General features: G+C 37.6%; 1 protein-coding gene and 2 pseudogenes across 1 annotated transcript in view; all 3 read left to right on the top strand.

The window, feature by feature from the left end:
* Window positions 1–806: 806 nt before the first annotated feature.
* LOC129063318 (60S ribosomal protein L23a-like) lies at window positions 807–1,271 on the top strand (annotated as a pseudogene).
* Window positions 1,272–5,399: 4,128 nt separating this feature from the next.
* On the top strand, window positions 5,400–5,787 carry LOC129063319 (40S ribosomal protein S24-like; annotated as a pseudogene).
* Window positions 5,788–15,661: 9,874 nt separating this feature from the next.
* SKAP2 (src kinase associated phosphoprotein 2) overlaps window positions 15,662–21,563 on the top strand; it is a 169,767-nt gene continuing 163,865 nt past the window's right edge. Inside the window, exon 1 of the mRNA XM_054564323.1 lies at window positions 15,662–15,938. Coding sequence (XP_054420298.1) covers window positions 15,872–15,938 — 67 coding nt within the window. The 5' untranslated portion in view covers window positions 15,662–15,871. The remainder of the gene's footprint in view (window positions 15,939–21,563) is intronic.

Consider the following 21,563-nt stretch of genomic DNA (forward strand, 5'->3'; position numbering starts at 1 on the left):
TTTGTCTCCTAGTCTTGTAGTCTTCAAATTTCATTATAAAACTAAGAAGTGTAATCTTAATTGAGCAGTTCCACTGGGGGGAAAAATGACATCACTCCTAGTAAACTTTATTGAAATAATTTGCATTTATATCAAGAGTTTACCAAGATTTCCTATTTTACAAATTCATATTTAGCTATTTACATGGACCCCACTGCCATGGAAATTAAAAATAAATTTGATAAAACTGGAGTGGATATTTGTAGAGGAACAATAAATACTTCACATTTATTGAAGTGTTTTATGATTACGTGCATCAGTAAAAAGAAATTGATTGTCTGACCCACATGGAAAAGATGTTAAAGCAATGAGAAAAAAGATAGGCTTCTGAATCAAGCTGATAAGAAGGTTATTTATGTATTTTAGGAGCATACTTTCATATACATGTTCCCAAATAACCAGTGTTGAACCCAGGCAGCAAGAATGCCTGCTTCATCTGAATTTCATGATGGCTTTCTGATTTGTTGCTACTTAAAGCAATCACATAAGGGCAGCAAATTCCCAAAACATCAGAAAATGTAGTATTGAAAAATTTTGGTATTAGTTTCTTTCAGATTAAACTTCATGAGAAGGAGAAATAAAAAAAAAGACAATGCTGTGAGTGTGTGATGAGATAGTTAGAGTCACTATGATTAAACTGGATGACTTTCATTTAACTCACACATGGGGATTCTAAAGTGGCATTTTTTCAGAGGATCAGCACAGGATAGGCACTGCTCATCAAAGGCTCTCATTAAAAATAAACAATTGAAACCCTTTTCACGAAGATGGCACCCAAAGTGAAGAAGGAAGCCCCTGCCCATCCCAAAGCCGAAGCCAAGGCAAAGGCTTTGAAGGCAAAGAAAGCCGTGCTAAAAGGTGTCCACAGCCACAAAAATAGAAGATCCGCATGTCACCCATCTTCTAGTTGCCTAAGACCACTATGGCTCTGAGGCAACTTAAATATCCTCGGAAGAGGGCTCCTAGGTAAAACAAGCTTGACCGCTATGGCATCATCAAGTTCGCTGACTACTGAGCCAGCCATGAAGAAGATAGGAGACAATACACTTGTGTTCGCTGTGGATGTCAGGGCCAACAAGCACCACATCAGACAGGCTGTGAAGAAGCTCTGTGACATTGACATGGCCAAGGTCAACACCCTGATCGGGCCTGATGGGGAGAAGAAGGCATATGTTCGACTGGCTCCAGACTCTGATGCTCTGGATATTGCCGACAAACTAAGGATCATCTAAACTGAGTCCAGCTGGCTAATTCTAAATATAAAAATTTTATACTATAAAAAATAAACAGTTGAAAATAAATTTCAGTGAAAATTCACTTTATAAAAAACTAAGCCTTTTCAAGGATTGAAGATTGGCTTGATTCTATGCATTTTATAGAACCACAACACAATTTTAAAAGTTTCCCAAACAAAGCACTGGGAAATTCAATTTTTTAAATTGTGAATACATTTTACTTCAAATATTTCTGAATTCCACTTACAGGAATTTTACTCTGAGCATAAAATAAGGAAAAATGAATCCATTCTAGCAACCTGGAAGAATTTTTGAGATTTGTAGGCCAATAATAAATGAAATAGTGCCCTCTGACTTCAGTGTCTCAGTAAGGGGATAAATATGAGCGCTACTACATTGGAAAAAATTTAATGAATGGCGAGACTTAAAAAGCAGACAGGAAGGCAGACAGGCATGAATCTGAAAATGGGAAGAAAGTCATGGAAGTTTATCAAGGCTGGACTACAGTCGTTATTGCCTTTTTAAATATGTTGTCAAACTACCTCTATTTTTCAAGCCTGGAGTTTAAGGATGATGGTACCAGTAGTTCTTGCAGAGGGGACATGTGTTCGATGTGTGAATAAAACTGTTTAACAGTTTTATGCAACAACAAGAAAACTAAAATTGTAGGCATTAACGTATTTTTTACAAATAGACCTATTAACTAAAATGATATTTAGCTGGTAGTATGATTACATATGCTTTTTTTATGATTATTTAGAGATCTCATTCAGTTTATAGATTTTGTATTGATGTGTATTAGTTTCCAGTTGCTTCTATAACAGATTACCACAAGTTTAGGGGTTTGAAATAACATGAATGCATTATCTGACAGTTCTGGAAGTAAGAAGTCCGAAATGGCTTTTAGTGGGCTAAAACTGAGGTGTCAATAGTGTTGTGTTTCTTCTGGAGGCTCTGCAGAAGAACGCTTTTCATTGCATTTTCTATCTTCTAGAGGTCACATATGTCCTTTGGTTCATGGTCCCTTTCTCTGTCTTCAAAACCAGCAGCATAGCACCTTAAAATCTCTAGGGTTCTGTCAGTACATCTTGCTCTTACTCTGACCCTCCTGCTCCCTCTAAGGACTGTTGAGATTACATTGGGCCCAACTGGATAATTCAAGATAATCTCCCATTTCAATATTCTTAACTTAATCACCTCTACAATGTCTCTTTTGCTAGGTAAGATAACATATCCACAGGTTCTGAGGATTAGGATGTGGATGTCTTTGGGAAAGGATCATTGTTCTGCCTACTGTAGTGTGGTAGACTGGATTATTCTTTCAACTCTTCATTCCCTCCCCAGAAATAGGAGTATACATTTATATCCTTGGCAATAAGTTTTCAGTGTCCTGTCACTGTGGTTGAGGAGTATTTTCCCATCCCTTGGCTCTGGGATTGACCATGTGATTTGCTTTAGCCAATGAGATTTTAGCAGCTATGCTATTATCAATGGCTCTGGGCATGCTCTCTCGCACCTCTGTCATTGCCATGAGAAGAACATGTCCAAGACAAGAGTCATGTATAACCCTAGCTGAGACCAGACTGGATTAGTTAACCATCAGCTGATCACGGGCCACTCCACTGATATCTGAGAACAAATTATTGTTGTTTTAGGTCAGTCAATTTTGAGATAGCTTGTTGTTCTTCATTTTTATGGTAATTTTTCTCTTTCCTGATTTTATTCCCCACTCCTAGTTATTTTACTGCTTGATAACATTTATTAATCATTTATTAAACAATTGCCTAACTACTAGGTGGTAGGTATTGTGCAAAATTCTAGGCAGATGCGTGGAAATTAAACCTCCATGCTCTCCAATCACATAGCACCCACAGGCATTCCCAAAGGAAGGGAAGGGAGTAGGGAGAGACAGAACTTGAGGTCATTCTTTGGTTGAGTTGGATAGCAAAGGTTTTATTGATGTGATTCATCATGGGCAATCTACATTGATGTGCCATTAACTGAACAAATTTTTACTGAGTAGCTAGTTCGTGAGTGAGGTAGGTGTTAGGGATACTTGCAAGAAGATACAGACTGTTTAAGTAGTTTTTAGAATTTACATTACTGATCATAGAAATATTATTGACACTAAGTTAATGAAATCTTTCTGTTCTATTCAATTTGACTGTATATTCATAGCAGGTATTACAGCTTTGATTTTTTAAAAAAACAATTTTTTTTTTAATGATCCACTGTTCTGAGCTCAGATTCTGCTTCTGCCCCTGTGATCCTATGATTTATAACAAGAAATAATTTAAAAACTTAATTTAACAGGAAAAATGTTTGAATCTATAAGCGTAAGACTGGGGCAATGTCTGTTGATTTTGGTTATTTATACCAGTGCTTCTCAAGCTATTTATAGTGAAGGACCATTTATTTTTTATTGTTAAATTTCTAATCTATACTGACTGATACATTAATAAAATGGGATTAGAAATATAAAGGCAGTGTCCAACTGCTATAAAAGTTCCTAAATACTCTCATTTTTGATGATTTTCATTCACTGATAACAGTGTGTCAACTGGCACTTGTTTGTAGACTAGACACTGAGTAACAATGATATTGTTTCCTATTTTGAAAATCAAGAATGTGAACATATTTGAATACACAAAATTTGAGGACTTTTACTAATAATTCATGTGTCAAATGTATTGTTTTCTTATATTAGCTTTTTTTCATTTTAAATTTTTTTCTTTCTTTATTTATTTTTAAATACATTTGTCTCTGCCTCCCCCCCCACCACCTTCCCTTGCCCCCTCCCTCATTCCCTCCCTCAGCTTTTATTTTTTAGAAAAAGAAATCGTATATGAAAATGAAAATGAGTAGGATTGAGGGCGGGAGGTGGGGGTGGGGGGGAGCGGTGGCGGGAAAATGGGGACAGCTGTACTTGGACAACAGTAAAAAAGTGTGTGCCAAAACAAAGAAAATAAAAATGAGATAGTCTTTCTATTCATTCATTCAGGTCCATCTTCCAATACACATTATATCTTATGACTCAAACTGAAATGACTGAGTGACTGAAATGAGTATAAATTTCAAAGTGACTGAAACTTTAAGTTGTGCAAAATGATTTTCAAATATTTTCAATTGAGAAACCACCCCTCCCCCCAAAAAAACCCCACAAAAAGGTGAACCACAAAGATATCTAGAAAAGCAGAGGACACTTTGTTCTGCTATCTGCCAGAAAAATTATTTCAAATAATATCTAAGATTGGCCCTTTGGCAAATTATATGCTAAATCTATTTTCTCAAGTTCCTCTAATTAACATTGGTTCTATGTAAGTGCTTCTCTTTTGTAATCACTGTGCTGTACAGTATTTTTACTAATATTGTATTTGCAAATAAATATAGTTTCTCTATAGTAGTCTCTTTTAAGAGGATAATATTTTGTTTTGGACAAGTAAATTTTTTAATGTTACTCAAATGATTTTGAAGATGTCTAACTTAGCCATGGTCTAAATAGTTCTTAATTTATTTAGATAATAGCATGACAGTAAATAGCATGATAGCATATTACAGATATGTAATGTATTTTTTTATATAAATAGAAAAGCACAAACAAAAGTATTTTCCTCAAGTTAGTTAATGGGGGCAGTGTGCTTTTCACTTTTGAACAAAAATAAATATTTCCCTTTAAAATGTTCCATATGAACCCTGGCTTGTGTGGCTCAGTGGATTGAGTGCCGGCAGGCAAACCAATAGGTCGCCAGTTCACTTCCCAGTCAGGGCACATGCCTGGGTTGCAGGCCAGGTCTCCAGTTGGGGGCATGTGAGAGGCAACTGACCCTCTTTCTCCCTCCCTTCCTCTCCCCCTAAAGGTAACTAAATTACATTTTTTAAAAAATAAAATGTTCTATATGAACATTGTTTCCCAGGAAGTACATGGCTGTGTTTTAATTGAAAGAATAAAAAGGAGTAATATTCTCTTTTAATGTGTAGTGAAGTACAATTAAAGCATATAATTTGGGGATGCCTCAGGATTTCCTTTTCTTGTGCTCTACCAAGTTACAGTAATTTTTCTAGATTTTCAAAAGTATGCATTTTACTCTTTTCCTCCCTTGCTGCTTGAAGATTGAAACAGCCATCATGAATGACAGAGTGACTATCTGGACCAGGAAGTTCATGACCAACAGACTGCTTCATGGAAACAAATTGTCATTGATGTCCTTTACCCTAGCAAGACAACAGTACCCGAGACAGAAATTTGGGAAAAACTAGCCAAAATGTGTAAGACCACACCAGATGTGATCTTTGTGTTTGGATTCAGAACCCACTTTGGCGGTGACAAGACAACTGGCTTTTCTGGCATGATTTATGATTCCTTGGATTATGGAAAGAAAAATGAACCCAAACAGAGACGTGGAAGACATGGCCTATATGAGAAGAGACGTCAAGGAAACAGAAAGGAACATAAGAACATAATGAAGAAAGTCAGGGGACTGCAAAGGCCAGTGTTGGCGCTGGTGGAAAGTGAGCTGCAGACTGGACAACAGAAGTAAAGATTCTTCTGTGACCTTATCTGTGGTGATTATGCAGATTTTTCATGAGAGGATTAATAAACTAAGAACTTAAAAAAAAAGTATGCATCTTGACAACACTGAATAAAAATATAATTTCTTACCTTTGAAAAAAATTAGGATGGTTATTAAAAAAATAAAACCGAATGCTCATAGAAATGTAAAAGCAAGCTGGCCGGAGAGGGATCAGATTTGCCAGTATGTTTTTCTCTAAAGTGCGGTTGTTGGGGAAGGCACAGTGGTTTCAGGATCAACGCTGGGAACTAAAAGGAGGAAGCAAGTTTTTGATAGACAGTAATGTGTCTCCAGAATGTTGAACAAATGGATTGAGGGTCAGCAAAGCCCATCAGTATGGTAAATTACATAATTCTTGATGTCCTTCATTGTGCCATAGACATGTCTGTGACAGCCCACAAATTGTGAGGACTGGGTCACAATTTGTCAATTAGTACTGACTTCCTTTGCTTACCAAAATTTAATCTGTAAGATCACAGTAAAGTGGTCATTCAACAAGTAAAAAATAAAAGGGGAAGAATTGAGGTACAGATTATCAAGGAAAGATGTCATAAAAAATTCTGTTGGGGATGCAGGTGAAAATTGTGTTAGAAAATGAGATCGAACATGGATTTGATATACATACCTATATCAAATACTATATTTTTATATATGTAAATATAAATAATATTCTCTCTATATATACTATTCTTCTCAACCTTTCCTATTTAACCTTTTGAGTTAATATTGCATATTTGCCTTCTCTTAATCATGTACTGAACTATTGCGTGTCCAGGCTCCTGCTTTGGTCCTGGCTGAATTGTATCTATTCTATGAGCAATTATTAACAGATCATATTCACAATATTGAAAATAAATCTTATTGTTATATAGTTTTTGAAAATGTTTACTTCCATTTTCAAAAAGCAAATGACATTGGTTCAGTGTTGTATTTATGGCTTTTAAAACATAAAACATAATAAATCAAGTTTATTTTCTCAGCTTAGCAAATAAAATTAAATAACTTTAAGAGCTAGAGATCTCATTTAATTCTTGAAGAGTAAGGCATCAACACAGAATCATAGACTTTATCTTAGTTCACTGCTTTTTTCTGGTATGCCATGATCATTAAGAAGTACATGCCTCCATGTGTTAACTAACATGACTGCGGTAAATATTTTGCATAATGCACATATATCTAATCATAACATCGCACACTTTAAACTATACAGTGTTATATGTCAGTTATATCTCATTAAAGCTGGAAAAATCAATAAATAAAAAGAAAAAAACCACATGCCTCAGCTGCTTGTAGGAGAATGAGAACAAATATACTTAATTCTTTATGTTACTCATTAAGGTTGTTTATTCTTAAGTGGATCTACCCAGTAGTTTTCCAGATTAGTTTTTTTTCCAACTAGAGCCGAGATATATAAAAAGGACAAAAATTAAATGGGGGAAGGGGGTAAGAAGGGGAAGGAGTGGAAGATATTCTGGGTACAGTAATATACAATGCAAATAATAGGCAAATATTTGAGGCAGTGCCTAAAGTCATGTAAGAATATTTTCCTTTTCTTTGTTTAGTTATGGGACACTATAGAAGAAAGGAAGAATTTGGTTGAGCCTTTTAAATTTTATTTAATTTCACTCTTATTGGTCTTAAAGTAGTCATTTGTAAAACACTACTGTTTAATATTGGCAACTTTGAAAGTCACTGAAAAAAATCAAATGGCAACTTAATGTTAACAGCTGCTTATGGTTATCAAATCCATCAAAGCCCTTCATGAATATATTAGGCACAAACCCACTGAATTACTGCTGCTGCAGACAGCTTGGTATTTTAACATTGCCTGTGAGAATAGATGTACTATAACAAGAGGAAGGACTCTGGTCACGAGTTACTATTTTGTCTTTATATAGAGAAAAAAACCTAGACCTGTTTCTAACTATTAAATGTCCTAAAATCTCAGCCACTTTGCCATAAAACACTATCTGTAGAAGTGTATTAGAAAATTGTTTCATCTAAATTCATGCTTTTAAAAATTACTACAATAACAAAACAAAAATAAAATTTCCTGTAATAAAAATAATTAACATGGGTAAGGATAGAGAAAATTGAGTGAGTAGTTCATATTGAGCCAATTATGATTCAGAGTCCAAATGTGAGTCTTCCAAAATTTCATTAATAAGACAGTCATGCTATTCAATTTCATTCTTTTCGAAGACTATCTTCTCATTAAACGTCATTGAGGATGTTGTGAGACCAGAACGCTCCTGAAGAAGAGGGCACACAGCATAAAATATGCCCCTGAACACCTTGCTTGCTTTCCACGGTTAGTCCTGAAACCATTCCTTGGAAGGTCCAGGTGGCCTGCCTCCTCTCAGAGTATTCTAAATTCCAAAATGCTGTCTCAGTTACCTTTCCTCCAAAGCCATAGTGTGCTTAATGCAGGTATTAGAAGACCTCACTTCTCAAACCAATCTAGACTGAGGTGTACAGGGAAAGAGTTACCCATCCACTTTCCGAAGTCTCTAATTGGTAGAATTTCAGAGAGTGAAAGTCATGCTTACCTTTGGGGAGGCTTAAATTATACCAGTGACTTTACACGTTATTCAGATTAAGCTCAAGGATACCTCTTCCTAAGTCTGTTATGAGCCAAGAATAAAATGGAATCTTCAAGGTTGGGCCTCTGAGGGAGTAAGTAGAGGTTTCAATGAAAAGAAATAGAGGGGAATCAAAAGTTCTTGTCTTTTTATTTACCTGCTCCTGCTTCCAAGCAACCTCACCAAACCACAGAGTAGCAAACAGTTCACATAGAGATGATGGGTTTCTGTATTCAATCTCATAGAGAAATAAAGAATAAGAATTTCATTGGCATGTTTCCAGTATGCATGCCTGGGACCAAGCCTGAGTAGTAGAAGGCAAAACAGGGACTTGGGTCCATCTCTTCCCTGGGGTTCCATCTAGAATGTAACACCAGCCTTTGAATCAAACCTATGAAAGTAAGGCAGAGCCGTAGTCCAAGAGGGCTAGAGGTAATCCAGACACAATGTCCCTTTACTAAAAGTAGGCAAGGTAAAACAGACGTGGTCTCAGGACCCAGCCAGGAGAAACTCGGTTGCTAGACTTAGGACATAAGGTCAGAGCCAAATTATCATCAGGATTGACCTTACAAGGGTGAGGACTCTGACCATTTTGAGTCTGCATAGGGAAAATTAATTTCACTTAAAAGGAAAAGATGACTGTTACCTGGAAAGGGAACTAGGTAGCATTGACAAGTCTGAAATGGGATGGACCATTCCCCCTTACCTTATTCCTAATTAGTAGGAGTGATTTGTAGGAGCTATATATTCCTACAGACATATAGCATCTTAAGAACTCAAACCCAGTCTATATTAAATTGCTTATTATTCTTATATTTAAATGATTGGCCAGAGCAGCAAAATGTCTGAGTATATGCTTGTGTGAATGCAAATGAGATGGAGAGTAAAAGAATATGTTACCTGATCTTGCTAAATTAATAAACTATGCTAATAGCATTAATAATAATTATGATGTAAAAACTCAAAAGTTACTGAGCTGCATCTATCAGAATCTAATGGATCCAGTGGTGTTTTGTATCACATTTTAAGGGTTAATGACTTTATATGAATTCCAGGGAGAATATAATTTTTTTCCTGCTGATTGCTATACAGTGGTAACCTTATGAAAAGGAACCCCTCCAAAAATGGGAATTATCTTGTGGGGGGCAGGCCCCTGGGTGTACAGCCTTCCCCCACTAGGTGAGTGTTCTAGGAACCCACCTGTATCAGTCTACTAGCTTGTGTTATTGTTAGAGGCTGTTATTGTTATTGTTAGAGGTTGTGTTATTGTTTGGCTTCAGGGAATTTTTTTGGAAGACTCAGTGCATTTGCCCATCTCATGACGAGTGACTTACGAGTGCAGCTGCCCACACCGCACTGAGTGTTCAGCAGTTTTTGACCAAAAATGGCAGGGCCCCTGTGCCCCACCCTCCCTATTCACCGGATCCCACCCCTACTGACTTTTTTTTTTTGTTTCCCCAATGAAAAAAATTCCTCAAAGGAAAACGTGTTGCCAATGTGGAAGAGGTAAAACAAAAAACAGCAGAAGCATTAAAATGCATCAAAATTGACGAGTTCAAAACTGTTTTGAGTAGTGGAAATAAGTCTCAGTAGGTGTATTGCATCAAATGAAGAGTACTTTGAAGTAACTGCAGTTTAAGCATGTAAGAATAAATACACAATTTTTTATAAATAAATTCTGGGTGTTTTTGGGTCCCTCCTCATATATCTACCAGCCCAAGAAGATTCAAATGAAGAGAGAAATAAGAATTAAGAAAATAAAAGCAAACCTTTGTTTCTAAAAACTTTTTAAAAGAGCCCTAACTAGATGACTTGAGAGACATGATAATAGGCTTAAAAAGTTTTAAAAGGTATTTGGCTGCAAAATAAATGCAAAATTTCAATTGTTTTTTCTATCTCTTCCACTGTTTACTTAGGTAGTGCAGGTGTGTATGCTCAGTGGCTTTGCAATTTGTCAACTTACAGTTTCTGGATTTCCCTTTTTTGTCTGTTTCTGGTTAGGGTGGGCCATAAAAGGGAATTTGTGTAAGATCTGCAGAAGTGAAGTTGCAGATATTTTTGTAGCTCACATTTGACTCTCCTCAAATTTTTAAAAACTTTTTTATTGATTGACTTTAGAGGAAGAGAGAGAAGAGAGAGAGAGAGAGAGAGAGAGAGACAGAGAGATTGCCTTGTCGTTCCACCCGTCCATGCTTTCATTGTTTGCCTTCTACATATGCCCTGACCAGGGATCAGACCAGGAACCCCAGCACAGCTGTATGTAGTCCCAGCTTAGCGACCCAGCAAGGGCTGATTCACATGGTATTTTGTAGCTCACATATAATTCACTTTGTTGCTTATCTGCTAGCTCGCATCCCTGACATGCGGTAGCAGCTGGGCCTGCAACTGCTCCATCTTCTGCTGGATCCACCTTTCATCTTGCTGACTCCTGAGTCAAGGGTGTGTTTAACTCTGTAATGAGGGACCTTGGCTTCGATAGGATATTCACACCATCAAAGTTAGAGGCAGCAAGAGCTAACTTGAGTTTCAGGTGGTCCTCATGAACTATGGCATGTGCTCCTGGGCCCCAACTTCTCACAAGTCTTCGTCATCCCTTCCTGACTCCGCTTTGTGGATGTTAAGATCCAGCATCAGTTTTACCACCTTCCGCAGGGTCAAATCTCTGTAACAAATTCGTTTATGTTATCTATCTTTCCATTTTCATTCTAAGCGTTCTGATTCTCTGAATGAACCTTGATAGAGAAAGATGGTATACAACAAAAAGCAGGTTGAGAAAACTACATAACGGAAAACACGGGCTACCTTTCATGGAAATGCAAGTATGAATCAGAGGGCAGAACCAAGATCCGTGGCGAAGTTATGTCACATGCGCGTGAAACTGTTCTAATCAAAGAACTTGCCACATTTTCCTGGTTGGATATCATAATGGCTACAAGTTGTCCCCACCCCTTTTGAATAGGAATGTCTATAGTGCTTATCCTGTGCTTGTCCCACCATTGTATGTTACATGGAGAAGCAGATAGCTTGTCTTTTTAGTTTGTAGCTCTTTAGATCAAGAGAACTGTATTTGAGATGCTGTATTTGAGAAGCATCATCCACAACTGGACTTGATTTAAATGAGAGACTGAACTTTGAGCTGATGAGACTTTGAAACGGGATGAGACTTCACAGGTGACTTTAGGAGGGGATGGCTTTATTTTGCACTCAGAGAGATGTGGATCCCTGGGGGCCAGAGGGCTGATTATAGCAACCAACTTTCAGTAAGGCTCCCGTGATTCTTACCTCCTGGTACTCGCAGCCTGTGTAGTCCCTTCTCTGTATATACCAGGTCTGTGTGACCAATAGAATGTTGCAACAGTAAAGTTATGCTACTTAAGATATTGCCATACATTGCAGCCTCTGCCTTGGCTGTGCTCTCTTTTAGATCAGTTGCCCTGGGGGAAGTCAGGTCACACGTTAAGAGGACACTCAGGCAGCCCTGCGGAGAAAGTTATGTAGTGAGGACTGTGGCCTTTTTCCGACAGCCAGAGAGGGATGGAGGACTTCAGCCAACAGTTTTGTGGGTGAGCTTTCTTTAAAGCTGATCCTCTAGCCATGGTCAAGTCTTTAGATGACTGCAACCCAGCCTACAGCTTGATTGTAACCTCATGGGAGACTCTGAGCCACAGCCATCCAGTTGTACTGCTCACGGATTCCTAGTCATCAGAAACAGTGAGAAGGGGAAGGGTCAAATCAAGGAACATGTATAAAGGACCCAAGGACAAAGCCAAAATTGGGGAAGGATTGAGAGTGGGAGGTGGGGGTGGGTGGGGCAGGGGCAGGTGGTAGCAGGAAAATGGAGACAAATGTATTTGAACAATAAAAAAAAGAAAAGAAACTGTGAGACACTGTTTCCTTTAAGCTAAGTTTTGTTATGCAGCAGCAGAAAACTAATCTAATACCTAAGTATTTCTTCCTGATGCTTATGAAAGCCGCACAAAAGGAAAATAAGACAGGCAGAGAAAAGTAAAACGTTTTAGCTCACTGTTTTTCTTTTAAAAAAAGAGATTTTATTTTAGAGAGAGAGGAAAGGAGGGAGAAAGAGAGGGAGAGAAACAGCTATGTGAGACAAGAAACATTCATTGACCTCCTCTCATATGCACCCCCACCGAAGACCCAGTCTGCAACCCAGGCATGTGCCCTAGACTGGGAATCGAACCAGTGACACTTTGCTTTGCAGAACAATGCCCAACCAACTACGCCACACCAGTCAGGGCAGCTCACTGTTTTTCTTCAATGCTCATTTAGATTCTTTTAAACCTAGACCTGTGGGCAAATACTTATTCAGCTAAGCTAAATTGGACAGATATAAGAAAGGAGATTAGTTTTATTTACAGGGAGATAAAGAGTCATGTGCTACATAATGATGTTTTGGTCAACAATGGACCATATAAACAGTGGTATACCATACATCCTAGATGTGTAATAGGCTGAAAAATTTAGGTTTGTGTAAATATACTCTATGGTGTTTGCACAATGATGAAATCACCTAACAACACATTTCTCAGAACGTACCCCTGCTGTTAAGTGGTGCATGACTATATATATACCATTTTTGAACTGGAGGATTTACTTTTGAGAAGACAGATCACGATATGTTCCAAGAGTCTAGTCTCTTTCTTGTAGGATGGTAGAGCAGCTGCTACTTCACTTGGGTGAGATTTAAAGTTTCATTTATTATTCATTTTTATCTAGTATGACTAGTTTAAAGAATGTAAAGTATGATTTGATTTCCTTCATAGATTTTGTTATGGAAACAAGAGAAAGAAGAATATATTTCTTCTAGCCTCTGTTTATTTCTCTTTCTGTCTATAATCCATTTCAGTAACTTTAACAATAAATATTAAAAATGATAGGGTATACGAAGCATTTCCCAAGTGAATCCATCATGAACCTCTGTCTGAGAATGGTTTCCTAAATAGGGGAAATGTGTTTCATACAAGAAGTCCATTTTCTGTTATTGCCTTTTTTATTTGGACTACTAGATGCTATATATTTTAAGGCAATCTTAATAGTTTCCTGTCTCTCGGTAACAAGAATGACTTGTCATAATGAGCAGTGGAGACAGTGTCCATTTGATCCACTCCCAAAAGCTGTTTATTTGATACAAGAGTAAATCACCTCAATTCCTTTGTGGAATGAGTTGAGTATAAATAAGTGAATGAGACACAAGAATAAAAAAAAAAATCTGGTCAGGTTTATGAGAAGGAAACAAAAGATAGGAACATTTGGAGGCCTAACTTAATAAAAAAAAATGTGAAAAGACAAAGAATTATATGTGATAACTGTAAAGGGAGAAAGAATCCTTAATAACATAAAATGTCCATGAAATACTTTCTCCTTTTGGAAAGAAGATAATGTTATAGTTTAAGAATAATAATTCTTAATTCTTTGAAGTTGGAGGACCTATGTTGTAAAATGACTTTTTACTCACCTTTACATCCTCCAAAGAGTTCTAATTTCAGCACTCTTTCTATAATTCATCACATTTCTAAATCTGAGTAGGAATTTCAGTTTCCATTTTAGGAAATTGGTTTGTTTTGGGGGTGTCTTTTTTTTTTGTTGTTATTTTACAGGTTTTCCTTCAATTGTAAATTTTTGGTCTTGTTTTTTATTTTGAGAAGACTTCAAAATGTTCTAAGTTTTCCTTTTACAAATAGTGTGTGGTGTACCTCTTACAGAATTTTAGAAAAATGTCACTGCATTCCATTTTTTTTCTTACTGAGATTTTTTTAAATAAAATATTAATAGAGTTATTATTCAATGTAAGGTTTAAGGTTCCATGTGGGGATGAAAGTTATGACAAAATTTTTTAATCCTCACCCAAGGATATGTTTATTGATTTTAGAGAGGAAGTGAGAAAGAGAAACATCAATTGGTTGCCTCTCTTAACCTACGCCTACCTTTTCCCACCCCTCCTTTCCCCTCCCCTCCCCGTCCCTCCCCGGGATGGAATCTGCACCCCAGGCATGTGCCCTAAAGGGAATCAAACCCCACAATCTTTTGGTGTATGAGACGATGCTCCAATCAGCTGAGCCACCTGGCCAGGGCTATGACAAATTTTGTGCCCTATGATTCTCAAAATCAAATCTCAGGATGCATTGCATCAGAACCACCTAGAAGGCTACTTTAGAATGTAAATAATCAGGTCCTTCCCTAAAATGACTGGACCGGAATCTCTGGGGGCGGGACATCAGAATCTGCATTGTAAGAGGTTCTCTCTGTGGTTCTAACGAAAACTGAAGTTTAAGTGTCAAAGATCTAGTCTGTGTTGGAGGGCAGAGGAATAAACAACTTATATTGTATTTGGAGTCACAACACAATATTCAAAATACAATAATAGCATCTAGGAAAGAGCTTTTCCATGGCAGTTACTTTCGGAAGAAATATATGTATATTTTACACACATACATAGCACCAAAACGTGCCTTTCGGAGTTTTCGAAAAAACCTGAGAAGGCTTACAGATAGAAGGCGCTCAATAAGTATTTGTTTACTAAATGATTGGGTTTGAGTGAACAGATTTTAATTCCATTCTACTAATCATTAGCAATTTGATGTTTCTAAATGGACAGTGGTATCTATGTCTGTATAGCTTTTTTTTTAAACAACAAAAAAAAAGATAATGATTAGAACTCCCCACCCTCCGTTCGTAGTGGGGGAAATCAGTCACCCCCAGAATCCGCCCTAGGTAGAAAAGTAAGGGCCAATCAGATCGCTCTCTGAACTGGCTTCTCAGGGAGGATTGGCGGAAGATGGGACATTGTTACCATCATGCAATCGGACAAAGGCGGCTATAATAGTTCCGCACAGTCGAAAATTCCTTACGGGTTACTAGGCGAGGTGTTAGGTTAAACCTCGGGAGCGCAGACCGTTGGCCAGACGGTGTCTTAATCGGAAAACCTGGAGGCACTAAGGATACCGTATTATCTGAGCACCTGGGGAAATGGTCAGCAGTTTTGGCGATACCAGCAACAAAAATGGCCGCAAGCCGCTTCAGGCGCGGGATCAGGTGATGAGGCTCCCGTCCGCTCCTTCCCCACCGGCCGCTCCTCCTCCTGTTCCCAGTCGTAGAGGTGGGCGTGGCCTGTCCAGAGGCTCTTTTCGGAGGTTAGGAAAAACCGAGGGACGCACATGCGCAGTCGCGCACCTCTGGACTTCGGGTCTCCGCCCCGCCCATCGCCCCGCCCAGGCCCCCCGGGCGGGGCTGGCCGAGAGTCCAGCAGCTGCTGGTTGGGGCTTCCGTGACTTCCTTGTTGTGAGCCCCAGCCCGGCAGTGTCCGGAGTCGTAGCCCCGCTCGGCTTACCGGGACTGCTAGCCAGAGTCTAGGTCGCAGCCGCAACCCCAGCCCGTCGGTTACCCTTTCATTACAGGTCCTTTCCCCGCACGCCCCGCGCTCCCTAATATGCCCAATCCCAGCATTACCTCCTCTCCCTGTTCCCTCCCCGAGGAAATTAAGAACCTGTTGGCAGGTAAAGAGCGGGAAGGGGGCGGGTAACGCTGCGGAGCGGGGGCGGGGGCGGGGGCGAGGGGACGGCGAGCCGACCGGGACAGAAGCTTTCAGTCTTTCCCCTCCCTCCCCACGCTCCCTTCTTCTCCTGGGCAGTGGGAGTGGGACTGGGAGTGGGACTAAGTCTGAGAAAAGGAGTGGGCGTGTGTGTTGAATTTTGGTGTTAGGAAGGTGGGGAAGCCCGTATTGATGAATTACACTATGTGTGCAGCGTAAAAACGCCGTGTGCTTGTGTGCGCCCGTGCGCAGCGCGTGAGAGAGAGAAATGAATGAATATCAGTGTAAAGTGTGAGAACTAGGAAGAGATCAGTAATCAGAAAAGGACTTCTTTGGTGGCCTGGCCAGTGGAGGAGAAGGGTGAAAAGATGCAAAGAGATGTGTCTGATCTACAGGTGTTGGGGGTTATGGGATAGAAGGGTTTGTCATTCTAAAACTCCCATTTCACTTGAACACCTCAGTCCACTCATATTTAAGACTTTCAAAGAGGGCCTGATTCTCAAATGGCCACTTGTCAGCTTGAGTAACATTAAAAAGGAAGCATGTGTTAAAGCCCAACTTCCTGTGTCACCATGATGAAAGTACTTCGTCTTTGCACCCTCATCTTCCCCTTTTCAGTTTTAAATAACCATTTATAGGAACTTACTTTAGGAGTTGAAGACACGGTTCTTAAAGCTATGTGCTAGATATGGGGGTGTGTATTGTAACTAAGGGCCAATGAAAAATTTATATTTCTGCATTATGTAGAAAATATATTAGGGTAACACAAATATTACCTATCCTAATGGTTTGGAATTCTTACCATTATTCATTTCGTCATACATTCATCAGAATTCTGGAAACAATTTTGATAGTTTTACTCTAGTTGTCTCTTAAGTATTTATCTTTCAGTATTGGTCATGAATACCTGGATTAAAAGAGTTTCTCTTAGATACTACAGGTTGGTTATTTTAACACTTAAAAAACAGTATCTAAACTGTGTCATTTTAAATAGTAAGTTACAATTCTAGTGTGAGACCAAATCTGATACACTGTTACACTGTTTCTGTGGTTAGCATCATGAATATGATAGAGAAAATAAAATCAATGGTATGTGGATGCAGACCTGGTTTGTGTGAACATGATTAGTGTGATGAATGCATTTTTGGTGAGACAGTATTTTACTCTAAGAAATGCTTGTTGTCATTAATGGGTACCACTAATGGAAATACTGAAACAACTGAAAAGATAGCTTTTATTCCATTGTATTAGAATTTCACATGAGTACTATTTTGTTTTACTACAGTTGACATTTTTGTTGTTATAATGCTGCACTGGCTTGGAGCGTTATCGTTTAGAGTATTATATTAATAGCCAGATCAGAGTAGTATTTATCGTTACTCCAAAAGTAGATGTTAGCATTTTCAGGATGTCCTAGGTCTAGGACTGAATTTTTTGCCCCCCCCCCTTTTTAAGGTATGAATTTTTAAATTTAAGAAATAAAGTACAGATTTCTGGGTGCACACTTTTAAAGCTTGACAGCTCACACAGTAGACAGTTTGCTGTTTTGATCCATAATGATACATTTGCAGGTAGTATGATATGTAGGTTATATCCTTTATTTTCTGATCCCCATATATTACCAGTGTTTCATGTGGCCCTTGAGTGATTTAACTGAAAGTTTAGAATTGCATAATATTTAAATTCTCTACCAGTGCTAACTTCCCATATGCTTCAGCTCCTCTCTTGAGTCAGATAGTAAACACACTTGCGTAATATCTGCAATCAGCATTTAAAAAGTTAGGCTGTTGACATTTTCAGTATTTCCTATTAGTAAAGAAAATCACACATTAAAACACATGAAATAATAAAAAGAAATATTAAAATATTAAAAATTTGGAGATTATAAATTTGGCTTATTTATTTTCAGAAGATATTTTCAAGAGGTATGGATGTGAAAAAAATATATTTTAAAGAAATGAAATAAGCAAATTAGTTTTTTTAATGTATTCAAAGAAAGCTAACATTTTATGTTTGACTCTAATTAAAATCTTTTTTGATGTAGGGAAGTTTTCAGGAATAAATGATGTCAAGTTTTTCACAGTTTTCATTAAAAAAAATCTGTTGGAATTGTGCATGATGATTTCTGTTGAGGAGTAATACATGGTCAGATAGAAAATTACTAAAACTATGGAAAAAGAGTTGGTATTGGTTTGACATTTAGATATCATTGGCTTACCTAGTTCTTTCTTTGAAGCTAAGAGCAGAGATAGTGGTTGATTGTAGTTAATAGTTGAGAGCTCTTGCAATGCAAGGCACTGTGCTAGAATTCCAAGGTAGGGAAGATAAGCACTTAAACTTTTCAGGTGTTTAAAATCTCTTGTCTTCAGAAAAATGAATATAAAGTAAAAGATAATGCCTTTCAAAATAAAATTGTTTGGACATTTTTCTTTGTATCCCATGTGCCTATTATTCAAATCATTATATATCATGTATGTTAAATGTTTGACATTTCAACTGCTTGATAGAGGTAGGTGTTCACATGTATTCTTATCAGTTTATTATTTTCTTTCTCATTACTTTTCTTTCTAATTGTAACAATTTTAGGCTTCCTCTGCTTCTCATTCCTTCCCCCTTAGAGAAAGAAAAAACATTTTATAGGAATGCAAAAACCCATAGAGGCTATCTTTCTTAGCTCACATTTAATGATACTCCTTAGAAAGTGGCTAGTTTGTTAGTTATTATATTTCTGTGGAATCAATACTTAAATTTTGAAAGCCTACACTTTTCATAAAAGTGTTGAATTTTTCTTTTGTTTCATGAATGGAAAAACATTTACAGATTTTTGTTGTTAAAAGCAAATTTTGACCTGCCATAAACAGGCAATTTTTAATTTTTTTAAATTAATTTTGATTTCCTTAAAATTAAATGTATTGGAGTGACATTGGTTAATAATATTATATATGTTTCAAGTGTGCATTTCTGTGATACATGATTTGTATATCTCATTGTGTGTAATTTTTTTTCACAACAATGGAAGAACAGGTTTAGCCTGGATAATTAGAATCAAAGGATAACCCCAAATCTTGTCCATTTAATCTTCTCCTACATCCAAATATTTTGACTAGGACTAACAGCAAGAATAATCTTGATTTATGTGAGTTTTTCCTCCGGGCAGTCAAGAGAGTGAGAGGAACTGGAACCGCCAGTCCCCCCAATCTCTCTAATTTGTTTAATCACCCTTTGAATACTGGAGTGTTAGTGGTTTGCAATCAGATATTCTTATTCAATTGTTTTAGGACAACATACTTAAATAGGTAAGCTGTAAGAAGATGTTAGTATCTTTTTATAAAACCAGAAAATGAAACCAATGTTAACAGAAGAGTATACTGGATCTGAAAAAATCAAAACCAAACCAAACAATAAGCAAAGTGGCTGTATGGTTTCTGCAGAGTGACCTTGAGATTTTGTTCATCTGACAGTCTTGTATTGAAATATTGTGTTTTTCCCTATTGGAGATCTCCAGAACATTTTTTTTAAACCTCCATTTCACACATTGTAATCAATGATCCTTTTAGGGGCAGTAGGTAAAGAATGCAGTTCAGTTGAAAGAGAGGCAGAATTTTTTCCCCAGTGCTGAGGATAGTGTGGTTTGATTTCCACCTTTCCAAAGTTCCATTTATAATTTGGTCAGCATTTTGGCTTTATTCTTCCTTTGAGAAATATTTATGCTATATCTAGTGTCCCATGACTTTCTCCCCGTGCCTTGGCTGAGTATGTAAAGGGAAGAGTGCCACCTACTGAGTCACCAATAGTCACCTACTTCTTTAGCACCTGGATTTTCCTACAGAGCAAGATCAAGCTGGCCCCATTTTGACAGTAGTAACTAATGAGCATAAAGATAGGAGATTTAATCTTACAATGAAACCAGTCTTTGACACCTCTAAGATATTCTCTCCTAGAAATAGGAAAATGTATTTGTTAATCAAGGGGCCAGAAATTCAGTTTCTTGTGTGAGCCAAATAACATAGACAAATTTAAGATGTGATGTTAGGAAAATTATTTGCCTATCTTAAGCAAATGATACCCCAGTTTTTCTTGGGAAGAGGTCTTTGGTGGCTTTTTTCCATTATGGACTTCCATTAGAAGTATTTTCATTTCAGATTACTAAATAAGGCTCTTGATAGTACACACCATTTTTATAGTTACTCTAAATTATCAGTGGTTTTATTGTGAAAAAAGGGAATCTATACTAAAAAAAGAGAAGTATATAAAAAATTTCCAAATGAGTTTATCTCTACATTATCAGCACTAAAGTATTACTAGAAAGAAGATAGAAACAACAGAGTAGGAAAGGCCTCTAGTGATTTGGAACACTGTTCAGTTGTCTCTCATAAATTTAAGATTAAGTGTCATATATGGGTGATAAAAGTGGCATAGGCTAGTTTTTATATACTCATTATTCATTTAGTTTGTCTTTTTCAATTAAAGCCAAGTCTATTTTTTTCATTCCACTGAGTTTACATTTCTTTTTCAATCACGTACTGAACACACTATAATAGATGCTGCCTAACAGTGAAAATAGTGTGAATCTCAGACTAATGTGTTACTCACTCTGGCTTCTTTGGAAATGTGTGGCAAAAAGATTTTGATTATTATAAGGTGCCATTTATCAAGAATCATCTTTTAGAGGTGAAAGATGTTCATCCCTATCCTTCAAAAGCCCAGTTTTTTAAAATCAAAATAAATCATGTAGCCTCCAAAACCAATTGTGAAAATTTTGTCAGATGATAGGATGTAAGACTTAGTTATGTTTTCTGTGAGAACTCCTGTGCTTGGTCATGCCTCTTCTTCCATGTTAGAAAAGTCCACAGTTTAGCTATAACCTATAAAAGTGTGAGGTAATCAAGAGAAAGACATTGATTAGAGCAATCAATAACTTTTCAATTAACCATTTTCCAACTTTGGGCAGTTGGTTCCATTGATCTGCATGTGCCCAGTTTAGTTGACTTTTGTGTTTTCATGCATAGGTGTGTTCGCTCAGCCATTTCTCCTTTTAACAGAGAAGCAAAGCATGTTTTTCTGTTCTGATGCTAGCTTAAAGTTTGGCTGGGATCCGTATCCCATTGTTTGGTGATAAAACCTCAGTGAATACAAACTGAAACCTGGCCCAATTCATAAAGTAGAGAAAGCTGTAGAATTAAGTAGTAAAGCCAGTTGGGATGTAGTGTGATTGGTTTTTCACTTACTTTATTGATCGGGGGCTGAGTAAATGGTAGTTGATTCAGTTCAGTTCTTGCTTCCCTCTCCTATACTATTCAGACCATCACCGCAGAGGCTGTGTGTGCGTGTGCGTGTGCGCGCGCCCACTCGGGGAGGTATTAGGTAGTTGGTGGACAGGCTGAAGACACCAGGTGTTACCTTTGTGACTTGTTTACAACCTCCAGCCTGAAAGTCATATTCCAGGCTGTTTGCTGGGGGAGGATGGTAAGGGCAAGTAGTCAAACATCCGCTTTCTTCAAGAATGGGAACCAATATTATGTACTCAGCTTCAAGAAGCTGACAGTTTGTTTTATTGCTTGCAAGAATTTAAAGACTGTTCTAACCTTGT

The sequence above is a fragment of the Pteronotus mesoamericanus genome, unplaced genomic scaffold (assembly GCF_021234165.1).
Source record: "Pteronotus mesoamericanus isolate MK-2021 breed Mesoamerican mustached bat unplaced genomic scaffold, CSHL_Meso_final scaffold_85, whole genome shotgun sequence".
Taxonomy (NCBI): Eukaryota; Metazoa; Chordata; class Mammalia; order Chiroptera; family Mormoopidae; genus Pteronotus; species Pteronotus mesoamericanus.